At 40.6% G+C, this 15,383-nt stretch overlaps 2 protein-coding genes across 4 annotated transcripts; one reads left to right on the forward strand and one right to left on the reverse strand.

Moving 5' to 3' along the window:
- Window positions 1–478: 478 nt before the first annotated feature.
- Window positions 479–11,978, reverse strand: XPC (XPC complex subunit, DNA damage recognition and repair factor). 3 transcript variants are annotated; one of them, XM_084292605.1, is made up of 16 exons: window positions 11,848–11,978; window positions 11,273–11,471; window positions 10,212–10,333; window positions 9,215–9,338; window positions 9,034–9,118; window positions 8,383–8,540; window positions 8,060–8,180; window positions 7,095–7,184; window positions 5,668–6,603; window positions 5,040–5,200; window positions 4,738–4,819; window positions 4,176–4,310; window positions 3,497–3,666; window positions 3,075–3,168; window positions 2,445–2,531; window positions 479–1,786 (listed from the first exon to the last, which is right to left on the reverse strand). In XM_084292605.1, the coding sequence occupies exons 1-16, from the start codon at window positions 11,954–11,956 to the stop codon at window positions 1,574–1,576; spliced, it is 2,886 nt and encodes a 961-aa protein (XP_084148731.1). In that variant the 5' UTR covers window positions 11,957–11,978; the 3' UTR covers window positions 479–1,573. The 3 variants fall into 3 exon arrangements, 2 of the variants coding, with proteins under 2 accessions (XP_084148731.1, XP_084148730.1); XM_084292604.1 differs by having other exon boundaries at window positions 2,445–2,534; XR_014618723.1 differs by lacking the exon at window positions 479–1,786 and having other exon boundaries at window positions 2,511–2,534; window positions 3,075–3,200.
- A 76-nt stretch (window positions 11,979–12,054) lies between these two features.
- On the forward strand, window positions 12,055–14,901 carry LSM3 (LSM3 homolog, U6 small nuclear RNA and mRNA degradation associated). The gene is made up of 4 exons (XM_084292606.1): window positions 12,055–12,109; window positions 12,979–13,089; window positions 14,080–14,175; window positions 14,500–14,901. Exons 1-4 carry the CDS (start codon window positions 12,089–12,091, stop codon window positions 14,578–14,580), a joined length of 309 nt encoding a protein of 102 aa, XP_084148732.1. The 5' UTR covers window positions 12,055–12,088; the 3' UTR covers window positions 14,581–14,901.
- The last annotated feature ends 482 nt before the right edge of the window (window positions 14,902–15,383 follow it).

Raw genomic sequence — 15,383 nt, forward strand, 5'->3', positions numbered from 1 at the left:
ATTACTAATGCCAGGTGGAGCTGGACATCAATCCTTGCATTCAAAGCACTTGTCTCAGGGCGTACCCTCCTCCATACCCACACAATGATTAACGCAAAACACACTATCGGCTTGAGTCCACTGCAGTGTTAATACTTTATGCAAGACAGAGACTTTTTCGTGAAGTCTTATGTACAGGTTATACCTACTCACCAAACCTACAACTCATGTTTTTGTTTGTTTTAGAACTCAGTAGCAAAAACTAAAACTCAGAATGAGTATTGCAGTTCTGCAATATCCTGGGACCTGATGTGTGATGTTTAGAAATAGCTCTCTTAACAATGCTTTTTGTCTCACGTAAGAATCCTTTCAGGTAAAACAGCTGCTGCCAGAAGAGAGGAATAAAAGACAGCATTAGTCTGTTTTAATACTTTATTTTATTCTACAAATACAGTACAAAAATAGATTTTTTAGAAACATAATTAAATGAAAAACATTTTCTTGCATTTTGAAGTCTTCCTCTGTAACAGCATCCAGCAATAAGTAGACCATATTTTTCTCTTTAAAAATATAGACTGTCAGTTTAATGTGGTTTTAAAGATACTGCAAAATACAGATCAGTGTTTCTGTTTCTAAACTGCAGGAAAAGCTTGTATAGATTTAACATTCCTCTCAACGGTTTTTAAGAGCTTAAGTACTAGATAACATTTTAAAAAACCTCCCTGGTTTCACTGAATTTCTTTTCTGACAACACTGCCAGATTTACACATTTTTTTTCCAGAACAATACCAAACAGTCTTGATAAAACAAAACTGAAACATGTATACATTTTAAATGACTTAAGATGACACATTTAACCTTAAGTTTGAAACAAGGACAGGGCTTCTTCCTTCTAATGCACAAGATTTCTGAAAGTAAAGGAAGGCTGAAGACCATAGGCTAAAAAGCCAAAGCTGAGTTTTCACAAAAGGCACACGTGTTCTTCAGAAAGTAAATTTTTGGATTCCTCTAAATCTTGATTGCATGTTTCATTACACCTTAGAGGAAGTATTTCCCCCTCTGTGATGATGAGACAGACGGTGAGACTAGAACTCTACCTCACTACTGATTTGGATAAAGTATGAACTGAAAGTACTGAAGAGGACATTAGCAGTGTCTTGGCCAGCTCACCACAGACTGTTAAACAGCAGCTGCATGCTTTAGTTCTGGACAAGTAGGAAAAATGGAAAGGAGAAAAATGGGAAGAGATAGTGCTAATGAAATGCCTCAGAAAATGGATTTATTACAGTGCTAAGTGATGTATTACAGTGCTAAGTGATGCTAAGTGATATTTACAAAAGAGAACAAAAAGAGACCAACTTCATTTAGAGATCTTAGAAGGTCCAACTCTGCATCTGCTTCTCCTAGGTTCAAGGATAAAGGGATGAACTTAATCATCCACAACAGCAAAAGACATTCCTGATGCAGAATTAGGTTGGTCCCTGATAGCTCAGAAACACAAGTGCACAGAAGAAGATCTTAACTGGCATAGGATACATTTGATGTGACAGTTATGTTCTTGCATCTGGAAATGGTAAAGAAATGCTTGTTTTGATCACAGTTTCTCAAAAGGAAACAACTGTGCTGCCTCTCCCTTTTTTTCTCGCTTGCTCTTTTTGGTTGTCTGCTCTTCCTTCTGCTTCTCTACCTGGCGATTTTGGGGCCAAGAAATTGCCACATCCCGTCCTGCAGTTCCTGAACTTGGACCTCCTTCTTCATCAGAGGAGAATCCAGCTCCTTTCTCTGTCTCAGGTGCAGATGGCTCAGTCTGAACAAAAAAAAAAAAGGCCATGAAAATGGAAAAGGAAGCTCTAGGAATCACTTGTAACTAAAAAGGTTCATTTTCTGTCACAGTAGCTCTCAATGACATTACAGAAGTTGGCTGTTCTTGTCTGGGCTTCTCACCCAAAGCAGTGTGTTTCTATTTCTGAACGTCAAGCATTCTTCCAACTCAAGCAGGTGTTTTAGGTCACAGAAGAATAAAAATTAACCATCTTTAAAAAGATCATGCTTTTCACCTTTCGCAACAGGGAAAGGATTAAGAACTAATATCTGAGTTCATACAAAAGAGCAGCCCACTGACATTCTAATAGCTACATACTTGGCTTAGAGGAAGAAATTTAGGAAAGGGGTATATCAAAACAGAAGAGTAATATAAAAATAAAAGTGCTTTGTTAAACAGTAGTCTCTTGTAAAATAATACTTAATCTTTCATGGCTGTTTCATGACTGTTGGATTTTTGGCGTAGATTTTTTTTAACTAGTTGTTAGTCAAATATTAACAGGAAAGAGAAAGATTTTTGAGCGATTACATTCTGAAGTTCTACACTCTACTGCTGGAAAAATAACACATTGGAAATACTGGAAGAAAATCTCTCCGTAGAGAAATATCTTCCTGAAAAAGAATATAGCAGAAATGCAGAATACCTTAATGGAATAGCGTTGCTTCAGTCTCTCTCTGATAAGAAGTCCTTTTGTCAGCAACTTCCAATTCCCCAGAGCTCTCTTCTCACGCTTCTGTGTGGTATTAACATTGAAAAGAAAAAGAAACACTATTTCAAGTTCCAATGTGTTTACATTGACAGAAAATGTAAGTTTGAAGACTTTAAGTGGCAGTTAAAAAAAAAAACACACACAAACCACCAACTTAAATGCATCACATTAAAAGATTATAGGCTGGTAGGATTCTTAGGAGTATGATGTATTGGTGTCCGCTTATCTGCTAAGCGTATTAATTACTGTCACTTTCTGATATGTGCACTCACTGTGTAAAATACACTGGAGCCTCTTCAAAAAGTTTAACCTCATACATGTATTCTTCACATTTCCCAGGAGCCATGGAAAACTGTTCCAAAGATTGCACTATTTCAGATAAAACTACACCCTTGTATTGCTTCCCATTGCAGTGCAGACAGCAAGCCCCAAATAAGGCATTTGGGGGATGCCATTAGCCTCTTACCATCATAGAGCTGTGTCCAGTGCTTACATAGCCGAACTTTTATTGTCCACAGCTTAAATTAAATTTAACAGTAAGGAGGCTGCAAAAATAGTTCTCACCTCCTTCTCCTTCTTTTCTATTTCTGCTTGTTCATTCTCCCAGGCAGCAATGAGCACCTCTTTATATTCTTCACAAACAACGTAGCCATCAGTACTAGGAAGGAGAACAGAATCCTCTGTCAGCTACTAGAAGAAAAAAAAAAAGGGAGCAAATGCCTGCTGACCCAGCCAAACTGAAAGTTGATGAATACTGACAGAACAGACTAAGCTGTCTCATAGGATCTGTGTGTGTAATTCGTCAGCTATCCTCCGCACGCAAGTGCAGACCCTTTAAGCATATAAAGTCACTTCTGCTTGCCAGGGACATTAACTCCACTACCACAGCTAGCACAAAAGAGGAGGACATGTCCTCCTTAGCACAGGGGATACTGCTTCTGCAGAAAACTGAAATCCCTCAGCTGCAGCAAAGCACCTGTACGTACACTGGGTGCGAGTAGCCACCATGAAAATCAAATCCTGTGATTGCTTGAGCACAGTCAATGTCCAGCTTCCGTGCCAATCTGTTCAGGTTGGGGAGTCTGAGCTGCACACAGCCAACGGGTAACATGGATGGCAAGAAGAGATAGACGTTTCCATACTCATTCCGAGGAACCTGTTATTGCAGAATTAAAGAGAAATGACACTCCTGCCCTCTGGAGAGAGGCGAAAATCCCCGCTGCAATTCAAGGTCTCTCCTCTATTTCTGGCCTTCTACATTCATAGTACCATATTCATATTCACATATCATATTCACATGAAAAGGCTCAAGTCTATATTTTAGCTGCATGGTTATCTCCTAGTTATGTTCTCCAACCAGGCCTTGTTACTCTGGCTGTAATGCACAGAATTAGCAAAACAAAGATGGGGTAGGTAAGTTGGATCAACTGAATTAGAAAGTCAGCTGCCTTTCATTACTCAGCATTACTTGGACTCAGGAACAAAAGGCCTCAATAAAACTTTCACCATTTCTCTCCTGGGTACAGTTACCTCAGAACACTAAACCTCAGTTCAGATGTTACTGACTGATCTCACCTTACAACTCACATATAACTTCTGGAAAAATAAAGCCCACAGCTTCATACAAAACAATTCTTTTAACACCAACACTGCCCTCCTGGCTACCTTTCCATCCACTGCTATAGGTGGCTGGTACTCCTCTGTCTGCCAGCGACCAAACAGTGCCAGGTCCTCTTTGTCCCGGTTTGCAGGCTCTGCAAGGCGTGCCTTCCTTGCCTGGTTGGAATATCCCTTCACCATCTGTGCAAAGACAGAGATCAAACTTGTAACACCACAAAAACAAGCTGCCAGTGATTTCAGACTTTCCTGGGACAAAAGAGGCATCAGAAAGAAATGCCTATTTCCTGTCTTCAGTATCTACTGCTTATAATGATAACTCATGGCTCCTGTATGGTACAGGGAGCTAGATTCCCAAGTTTAAATGGAAGAGGATGAAAAGGGTGCAGTTCTGCTAGACACCCTTGGAGTGGGAAGAACAGACAGCTGGGATTTGGGTAGATTGTATGCCCAGTAAGTGGACAGATGCGTGGTGCTGCTACAACATGCAAGCAAGTAGGAAATCTACATCTGCCAACAGAAAGAAGACAAAAACAAAATAAACCAAACCAAACCAAAACTTCAACTTCAGAGGGCAGACATTGCGCAGGAGGAAGCCAAACTCTCTTACCTTGTAAGGTACTTCTCCAATCCTCACTACTCGAGCCTGCTTTAGCCAAGTGTCCTTGGAGTGGAGCGTGTGTACACAATCTCTAAAAAGGTCCGAAGAAAACATTTCTATTAGAGACTTTCAAACCATTACTCACATGCTAGGAATGGTAAAAAAGCTGTATCTAAGTGGTATGCAAATGCTGTCTGAGTTGCTAAATGTCACACCCTATCCATGCATGTGGCCTGAGACTGTTGTTGATGCCACTGTGGTCTTAACACCAATTAACTCTTCAATTTGTTACAGAGACACACTCCACTCACCTGGAGTAGACAGCCTCTCCCCTGCAGTACCCTAGGATAGCAGCTGACTCAGGATAGATTGCCTGATACTTCAAGAGATGCCTCTTTAGTGCATAAAGAGGGTGGTTCTTGTACTCTCCAATTGCTGTTGGTAGAGGTTGATCTTGAAGCTTAACTTGAAACTGTAGGAATTATGCAAAAGAGAGTGATTTTGCAGCTCTCTTGTATTAAACATTTAAGAAAATAGTAATCATTATAGTCTGTGTCAAAGGAAAAAAACACCAGGAATTTTATCAGGTGAACCAATGTACCAAAGCACTCTTGTTGCACACAGACACTTAGATGTGCACCCAGATCTATGTATCCTGAAGACTCTCTCCAAGAAGGGTAATGCTAGTCTGTACAGAAACTCATGCTGGTATGTTTTCAGAATGAGCTGTCCAATACTTTTGCTATCTGTATTTCTCTTAACAGCCTCTATCTGACTATTATTTGAATCGTATCATTGTATATTCTACTTAAAAAATAAATATTTCAAGTTCAATAGAAACTTCCTCATGGAACTGTTACTAATGATTTTTACATGAATGAGAATCCAAGGACTGAACTCTTGGTATTAAAAGTCCTGAAAAAAATGATCATCATTTACCTCCTTTTCCTCCTTCTCGTCTCTTTCCACAAATGGACTTCTATATGGCTGCAGCGTGTCCTCCCACCACTCAGGGTCCACACGGTTCTTCCTCGTTGTGGTCATCCACACTGGGTCATATCTTTGTGTCACGTCCTTGACGCTCCCATCGTTGTCAAATCCCACAATGTAGTAAAGTGGCTTTGTGGAATATTTGAAGCACTGCTGGGGCTGACCAACACTGCCATGAACGCAGTCCACACACACCCACTTGTTCTCACGCTCAAGGTAAACCTCTAGCCACTGGTCTGTGCCAACGACTTTCCTTACCAGTTGCTGCCCATCATCCTCATCACTAGAAATGATTTTGTTCCTCTTTCTCGGTGCATGAGGCAATGCTGGAGCCATGCTTTTGGCTGGTTTGGGCTCAACTCCAGAACAATTTTTGGATTGCTTTGATTCTGAAGTCTCAGTTTTGGGGCTTTTGATAGATGTTAGCTTTGATTTCTGGGAGCCCAATGACCTTCTCTGTTTTTTAGATACATTTACGAAATCCTCATCAGAGAGATCACTCTCCTCCTCTGAAACCTCAAAGTCAGAAGCACTGCCCTCATCACTTCCACTCTCTTCTTTGTAACACACTTTGGAGGCCACTCGTCTCCTGCGATCGTTCTTGGGCTTGACGGGCACATCTTTTTCCCCTAAACCACTCTCCTCATTACCAATTTCCTTCTGCTCCTGGCTGCCTGAAGTCAGCTTCGACTTGTGTGTCCTTTTGGTCCGAGCAGTTCTGGGTTTCTCTGGCTCCTTGTTGTCTTCTTCACTCCCTGAGGATTTCTCATCCTTCTTGGCTTTTTTGCAGGGACATTTTTTTGCCACGGCTTTGGGTGTTGTGCCAGAGCTTTCCCGCCCTTCAGAGGTACTGCTGAGTGACTGCCTCTTGGATGAGCCTTTTCCCTGCAAGAAAGAGGCTAGGTCACTTTTACCATAGCTAACAAAACGCAGGGATAAAAAAAAAAAAAAAAAAAAAAAAAAAAGATAACACTGAGATCAGCATGAGGTAAATAAAGACCAAAGGCATGGTCAATTTGCATATCTTAGGGACTTGAAAACTTCAGGCAGGTGGATGAAGAGAGGTGTACTCCAGCAGCATTTCCTGTCTAAGTTTTTAAAAATATTCAGTTCATCAACTGAAAAATGAGAGAACATAAAAAATACTGTGCTTAAACATACAAAATAAGAGTTTTTTGTTTGGTTGGTTTTGTTTTTAGAAAGGATAAATCTAAAACTTAAGGGTTTGCGTCTCCTGTAGGACAGACAGAAGAACACTATTACCATCCTGGTTCATGCAGTAAGTGATTCACTTCAAGCTGCAACAGCCAGACAGCTTTTGCACTCCTTTTGGGGAGTGACTGATTAGAGAATTCTACAAACCCTATGAAAATTACCTTTGCTGTTGTCTCCTTGAGAGGAACAGGCTGAAGAGACAGCACAAGGCGACACAGTAGTTGTAATGCTCGGAGAATAATTAAAAATATCTGCAAAAGGAAAAACAAAGCGTGTTTAACCTTTTTTTTATGGTACATGAAAAAAATCTCAAAACTCTTTGACAGCTCACAAACCATTTTCATTCCTAGCTTTTACCCAGCACTGTAGACACTGACAAAGACATGCAGGTAGCTCAGCTGCTATAGTATCAAAGCACTGCACAGTTGTCTTTGGCTCTTATTTATGGTACAACAGTGACAGAGGCACTGCTGTGAGCTCACAGATAAAGACCCAAGAGGCTAAATGACCCATCCTGCTGGAGCACGTGGTGAGTCACCATAGTCCCATCTACTGTATCAGCCTCTTGTTCTTGAGGCAAACTGAGTAAGATGACTCTAAATTCTCCTTCCCAAATGTGGCCGAGGCCAACAACATACCATAAGCTGAACCCAGCAGAAATACCAGCTATTCAGAAAATGGCATTACAGTCACAATTCAGTGCTAACAGCTGTGACCCAGCACCTGCTTTCCTGCATGGGACTTCTAAGTGCCTAAGCCAGGCTTGCTTTGTCTTTACCTCCTGTCCCAGGAAGTGGCATCTCTATTTACAGAACAGGGATGCAAAGACCACAACAACTGCTTTGTGACACAGAAGCTACAACATCCAATTTATCAGCAACAAGGCAAAGCTGCAAGCCACACGTCTGCAAAGCAGCAGCTCTTTCATTTCTTTCTTAGGCACAGTTCATACTGAGGAACTTAATCACAGAAGGACTCCAGACAAAAATACACCAGAAAGAAAAAAGCAAGGAATACACTAAATCACCAACTTGTTTTCTCCAAATTCACCCCTCAAACACCACCTTGTTTGCAATGATCTAGCATCCAAATTCAGCGACCAACCCTGCAGTTCCCAGTCACTTACATGAACCAACTCTTCATCGTCTCGTGCAGCATAGATGGCAAAGCGCCTCTCCAAGGTTGACTGAAGGGGCTCTCCTTTTTCAATGGAGAGCTCATCATTGACAGTGAAGGTTCCAATAAACCTGAAATGTTGAGACACCTACTTATTGTCTACCATTGCGAGTATATTCTTACACTTCATAGTTCATCCTTTCCTTCTTCACAAAGAACAGCCTCTCACTCTTGTATTTAAAATTACTGAAAATTTTTAATTACATTTACCCCTCTCCCTGAACCCTTATTCTACATTCTGTATGACAGCAGGACTAGCAGAGAGCATTTTACCATTTCACGAAGTTGGAAAGGTAGAGAATGTCCACTTGGCCTGCAGACACTTTTGTGAAGTGTGTGGGGATGATGGACAGACCAATGGCATGAAGATCTGGCTGGCTGCAGATCCTGTTCCTATAGAAACCATTCGCTAATAAACACAAGAGGTGAACCTGAGAGAAGAAAGTTTCTATAGTGAGTTCAAACAAGGTTTTCTTTGCTGGAACTACTGTCCATGGTTAAAAATGAGGATACCTCTACTGCTCCTTTTGACAGAGACAGGCAACTACAAATAAGATAGGCACAGGACTGTCATCTAATCACCATCATAATAGAGTAAAGCCTTGAAGTTTCTGTCAGTGCCTCCTGCTCGCTTGACTGACAGTTTAACATGAATAGAACGAACAGATACACACAATGGGGAAAAACACCCCCTACTCACATCTGTTTTCACTTGGAAATTTACTAACACAGTCATGGATGTTTCTAACTTATAGTTCAAGAGAAGTCCAGTGAGCATCTGTCTGGACTACAGCCTTTTATTTTTTCTCTTCTAACCATGACCCCAAATTATTTTGATCAAAAATTACTTTCTTCCTCATTACAGACCGGTTCAGAGATTTTACATTCATTTTTTCCTCTGCCAGGTTTCTTTGTGACCAATACCTTATGCGTGTCCTCACGAACCTCCTTGCTGAAACGTTTCATCATTCTCCGAAGATAGGTCTCAAACTCAGATTTCCTTTTTTCTCTGCATAAGATTACAGAAGAAATGGATGTTGTAGTTTTCTATGGATCTGCCTTTCTAGATTCATGAGATGCGCTCCACTGCCTTCCCTGTTCTTACCTTCTCTCTCTTTTCTTACGTTGTTCTGGCGTTTCAATCTCTATCTCAACCGGATTGCTTGGCAGCGCGACTGAGGAATGAACAGCAGCTTCTTCTAACTTAGCTGTGACAGGTTCCTGGAGTTCTGGAAAACCAAAACAAAACAAAACATTACTAAAAATACGCAAATGTGGAATATTTGCCATAGGAAGGACTGACAATGGGTAAAAAACCACCCACTCCTCCTCATGTGTTCAAACAACCTACAAAGAAAATGTCCCCAGTAATTATCAGTTCCTGGATCTTCTGTAACACAGTGTATGCTCAGCTTTTTCTAGTAACTGGGGGATGATAGTCAACTGCCACTGAGGAATCAGCTCAGCACAGTCTAATGACAAGTGACGGCAACAAGCAAATTTAATCATGAGAAAGCCGAATGAAGCAGATACCACCCAAAGAGTACTTGTACTGAAAAAAAAAAAACAAATAAGAAACAACAACAACAAAAACACAACTGACTTCACTTTAGAAAGCATAAATCTATAGCAGCAAATTATGAAGATTATGATCATCATGATTCTTACAGGTTGTTGGTAGAAACCTCATTGAACAGCTCAGTTGATTGTATCTCCATTTTTCTTTACAAGGAAGTCAAGAGTTTTGAATCTTCAGACCAATTCATTCTTTGCTTCTCTCAGTATTAGACAATGCTAATAGCTAAGAAAGTGCTATACATGGTAGCATAACCCTAGCAAACACCAAAAAATTGTCAAATTCAAAGCTTTACCTTCAAGTCAGTTGTCTGTTTTTTTCCTACTTTGGAATCATTCTAGAAGTATTGTGAGATATGACCTTTTAATATAGAACATACATGGAACCTGGCACATGGAACATACTCTGTACACTTAGAGTATGTATTTACCTGAATCCAAATGGGAAATGGCTCAAAAATCAAATTACAAAAAGACCCATTGTGTACAAGAATATTTACTGCTTGGAACAAACATGCAATTGTTACCTTCCACATCCTCCCATTCATCTTCACTTTCATCATCGTCAGTATTGTCTTCATCCATCTCCTTTTTAACAGAAGATTCTCTCTTCAACTTTGTCTCCTTCTGAGGGGGCTTCAGTGAATCACTATTAAAATTACCAAAATGGTTTTAGCATCACAAAGTTCAGGTGGTTGTTTATTTAAAAAAATATATAGAAAGAAAATATTTAAAATGGGGAAATATATGAAGCATGACCTCTACATCAGTAACAACAGATGCAAAGGTTTTGAATATTTGACACGTAAACCACAGATGTCGTCTCAGAAAAGCAAGCAATCTTTGCTATAAATAACCACAGGTTCATTGGGCAACATTTTTTCAGTGCAAACTTAAATCTTAGTTCTTCAAGGTTGTTTAGGAAAAAAGATGCTTGAACCTAAAAAAAAAGGTCCCATCCTTTTTAACAGCTTGTATAAATGAGTTCTTGGAGAATTCGTTCATTGAATAATTTGTCCTTACCAAACCTTCAAAATGTACTGGGATTGGAACCGTTTCTGTCTCACTATGCTAATACCAAAGGATCTGGTTGGCCAGTGAAGTGAGTCCAGTTTCATTTCTTCTTACTGATACATTCCCTATAGAAATCATGGCAAAACCATACTAATGTCATATTTGGATTCCTAAAAAACACAGAGGAATTATATGTTTAAAAGTTTCTGCTCATCATCCTACACCCTAATCTCAGGGTCATATTTCTATTCGTGCTAGATTCCATAAAACCTCCCTCACCCTATGTAAAAAATAGAATAAAATAACATCATATTATGAAACCATTGTTTTGAAAAGGTTCAGATATTTGCTTCCCATACAGACAGTCTTCCTCAAGACTGATTCTGCAATCAGACAGTATGTCTGTTAAAGTGTGTGGCACAAATGAACTAAACTGGACTTCTAGCCTAAAGCTATCTACTCACATGCATACTTGCAGCAAAAGGCCCTAAAAACAACAACAAAAAATAAACAATCAACAACCAGAAACAGAGAGCCCCTCTATACTCTGATGATGAATAATGAGTAAACTTACCTGCAGGTTTGCTCTTTACTGTGATTTCCTTTATTTTCTGTGATTTTTTTATTTTCTTTTGCTAGTAATTTTACCCCTTTTTGTTTTGAAGGTTTATTTGCTGACTTGGAAACTCCAGGATCAGAGTCTTCTTTCTTCTTCGTAGCTGGAACTTTGGGTTTGCTCTTCTTTATACTGGGCTTCTTCTCTTCAAAATCATCTGCATCGGATAGAAGACAAGAAGCTATGTCAAAGGATCAAATCTCACCTCCGTAGCAATCAGAAAAAAATACCTCCACAGACTTCGTTAGAAGCAAATTATCCACTAGTTACATAAGAAAGCAAACGCTCAACATGAAGAGCGCATCATCGTTTTGTAGGAAACAGCAAGAACTGCACAACAGCTCCAGGAACGCACTCATCACAACGCAGCGAACAAGAAGTACACAGAGATCCCTGCGGTCCTACGAGTGGGGTCAGTTAAAAACAAGCCCCCTGCTTATCCAAGCAGCTTCTCCCCCCTCCGGTCCCACACAACGGCCCCTGTCCCTCCTCGCAGCCCCAGGTCCTGGCGATGGCCGCCCGCTCGCACCCACCTTCCTCCTCCTCCTCTTCCTTCTCCTTCTTCACCTCATCCCGCGGCCCCCCAGGGCGCTTCTTGCTGGCGGTCGCCGCCGGGATGGAGGCTTTCCGTTTCCTCGCCATGGCGCTACAGCGGCCGCGGACACCCGGCCCCCTTGTCTGCCCGCCCCACAGCCCGCCCCGGCGGAGAGGAAGGGGACGGGGAAAAGAAGGAAGAGGAAGGGCCATAGTGGCTCGCGGGAGAGTGTTTGAAAGATGGCGGATGAGGTGGATCAGGTGAGCGGCTCCCTCCGGCCGGGAGGCACCGGGGAGGTCTTCGCCGAGCCCTGGCTCCCGGCCGCTGAGCGCCGTGGTGGCGGCGGGGCCCTTCCTGGCGCCTCGCCGCCATTTGCTGGGCTCCTTCCCTGCCTCCCGCCTGCTCCCCGCGCCTGTGAGGAGAGCGAAGGGGGGCGTAAGATGGAGGCGGCCCGCCGAGGGGGTTCGGCTGCGCAGCTGAGGTGTGGAAGCCGTCGGCTGCGCCTCGCTGAGGGAGAAATGGGTGGCGTGCTGGGTGTGGGGGTGTAAAAATGCGTTCACGCTTCTTAGACGTGGTCCTGAAAGTTTGCTTTCCTCACAAGGAAGAGACTTCAGCCCATAGGGTGGCCGGGTCTCTAACCTGCTTTGGGGCTTGGCAGAACTGGGGTGTGGTGCTCGCCTCAGCTGGGGGTGTCTGTGTCACCCAGCTGGCTGATGTGGGCTCGTGAACGGGTGTGGTTTTGTTTTTTTTTAGCTAGAGCAGTGTGGTGCTACAGATATGGTACTTTCTGTTACCATGCTCCTTTGTGCAGATTAGACTTTCTCTTTTAATTCTGATAATGCTTGCAGATTAAAAAATACAGCTCTTATGACAGTATGCATGAGGCACTTTTTGGTGCAAACTAAACAGACTAACAGACTAACTAGTCTGTTAACTAATTCTGTACAGGCTGCTGGACATCTGTAGAGTATTAATATCATCTGCACTTAGAGTCACCAGGAAACTGAAAGAGTGTTTCAAAACAGCCAGCTTCTGTGTCCTTACATGTTTGTTTTCTTTTTCAAATGCTGAGGAATCTAGAAGTTCACAGTCATCTTTATAAATAACTTTTCTTTATTGTGTTTTTTAGCAACAAACAACAAATACTGTAGAAGAGCCACTTGATCTCATCAGACTCAGTCTAGATGAGCGAATCTATGTTAAAATGAGGAATGACAGAGAACTGAGAGGCAGACTACATGTAAGTAAAACTCAGAACGCTACTATGCTTACTCAGCCAAGCACTGGGCAACATTTTTTATTTGCAACACTTTATTATACAAGCTTACCTGTAACATTCTATTGATTGTTCAAACAATTAGTTTAAAAGCACAAGTAATTAATTGTATCTCATGATTAAATGTGGAGAAGTGGCTGGAGAAGGTAGGTTAAAGGTTATCTTAGTAGCAAGGGTTGAACCCTTTCTTCTTTCAAAAAGTGTAATATGTTCAGGGGCAAAATTGAATTTGTTCAGTACTCTGCTATAAAAAGCTCCTCTAGAGATTTAAAGATGCTTTTTTTTTTTTTTTTTTGCCTGTGGTCTTCTAGATGATATCATGTAATTAATTCCTCTGCTTCTGACTTCTGTTTCCATGTCTGTAAAGTAAGTAACGATGCAGACATCTTCTTGTAAAGGACTCTAAGGTCTATTTAGACTGAAATAACAGTCATTATCAAACAACTTTCTTATAAGGCATGCCCGTGAAGGTATACTGGGATATGTACTTTGTTGGATTCTCTGCAAATTTCATTTAAGTGCTTCTTCTGAGCGTAATATGTCTCTTTGTAGAAAACCAGTCTGTCTCATTAGGTCTGTCATTCTTCCTGAATACAGTACAGTGTTGTGGAAGAGAGCCAGTTGCCCAATGTATTAATAAAGTCTCAAACTCATTTGGGAACACAAAGATGAGAACAGATCTGTGATGCGCTGGTGTAATTCTTGATGTGCTTTTGTAGGGTGGAGCTTGTGCTTATTTTAAATTTTTCTCACACCGTATGAGTTACAGTTTTCATGGCCATTTAATTTGCCCCAGACAAATTCTGGGAATGTAGACTGATGGGAGAAAGTTGTTTTGACATAATGGTACGTTTTGGTCAAAATCAGGCTAAAATAATTGTCTGAATGTCTTGCTAAAATTGTAATTTTATTGAGTTTGAATTTTTGAAGAAATAATTAACTTTATTCCTACAGGCATATGATCAGCACTTAAATATGATTCTGGGTGACGTAGAAGAAACTGTAACAACAATAGAGATTGATGAAGAAACCTATGAAGAAATTTATAAAGTAAGGACTTCAGTGTATTTATCTCTACTGAAAACTTTTTTCAAGCTAAACTATGTCGTGTGGTTAAAATAGTGTATTAATAACTACTTTCTGGACTAAAATCTAGCAAGTTTCAGACAAGTTGTGGTGAAAGTCCAAAGGATGTGGAGAGACTTGCTGTTGATTCTTTTGATCTCGTCAGCATGACAGAGTTATGCATCTGAGCTGACATTTGTCGGAGTTGTTTCTGGTGTTTTGTTATGATTGAATTTGGTCTTTGGTGCTTAGCAGGTGTTCTGTAAACTATCTTTTTGTAAATTTAAACTCTTCTTTCCTTCTTCATAGTCTACCAAAAGGAATATTCCGATGCTCTTTGTCAGAGGTGACGGCGTTGTGCTTGTAGCTCCCCCGTTGAGGGTTGGCTGAAGCAACCAAGGATTTAACCTTGTGGGAAGGTTTCAGGCCCTTGGACAATGGTTTGTGTTTTGATCATGTGTCTCAAAACTGTGTACACATTTTTGTAGGATGTTTTTGCCTGTTATTTTTGGAAGGAAAACAAATTTATCTTGCAGAATGTGCATGTAGTCAGTTGAAGCAGTGTAAAACAACCACATTTCCCTGAATTAATGTAACTGCTGTAAATTGGCTGTCTTGTCACATCAGTAAAAAAAAAAAAATCTTTTTTTTTTTTTTCAAATCTTGGGAATAGCAGTGTCTTTGTTTCAAATAAACTTGGCTTATCTTTCAGATTTGACTTGTCATATTTTTGTTGAAGATATTTTTATGTACTAATATAGTCCTAATGCTATATTAGTTGTATGTGAATTTACTTTCTGAGAAAGTAGTAATTTGAGTATGTTGTGTTAATTTTTGTCCTTACTAATACTTAAGTCTTGCAGATTAACATTTATGGTGGGGACAGCATTACATTAATCTATGGTGCTATAATTTATGGCTTTTCTGTGTTCAAATTCTCTAACCTTATCCTTGTGGCAGGGAAATTGTATGTGTGCATATATATACCCACATGTGCATCTCCCACTTACGATACATGAAGAAGTTTTTATAGTGTTTCAGATACTTCTATTACAGCATTATTAACAGAACAATGGTTTGCAAACACGTAAGTAGGGAACAAAGATGCTCTCTCACATGCTCTTGAGTTTCTCTTGAGTTGCCTATTGCATGCGTTCATTTTCCAGTGTCTGTGGCTTGCTTCAGTTCTTGAA

Source organism: Netta rufina (genome assembly GCF_964035555.1).
Source record: "Netta rufina genome assembly, chromosome: 10".
Taxonomy (NCBI): domain Eukaryota; kingdom Metazoa; phylum Chordata; class Aves; order Anseriformes; family Anatidae; genus Netta; species Netta rufina.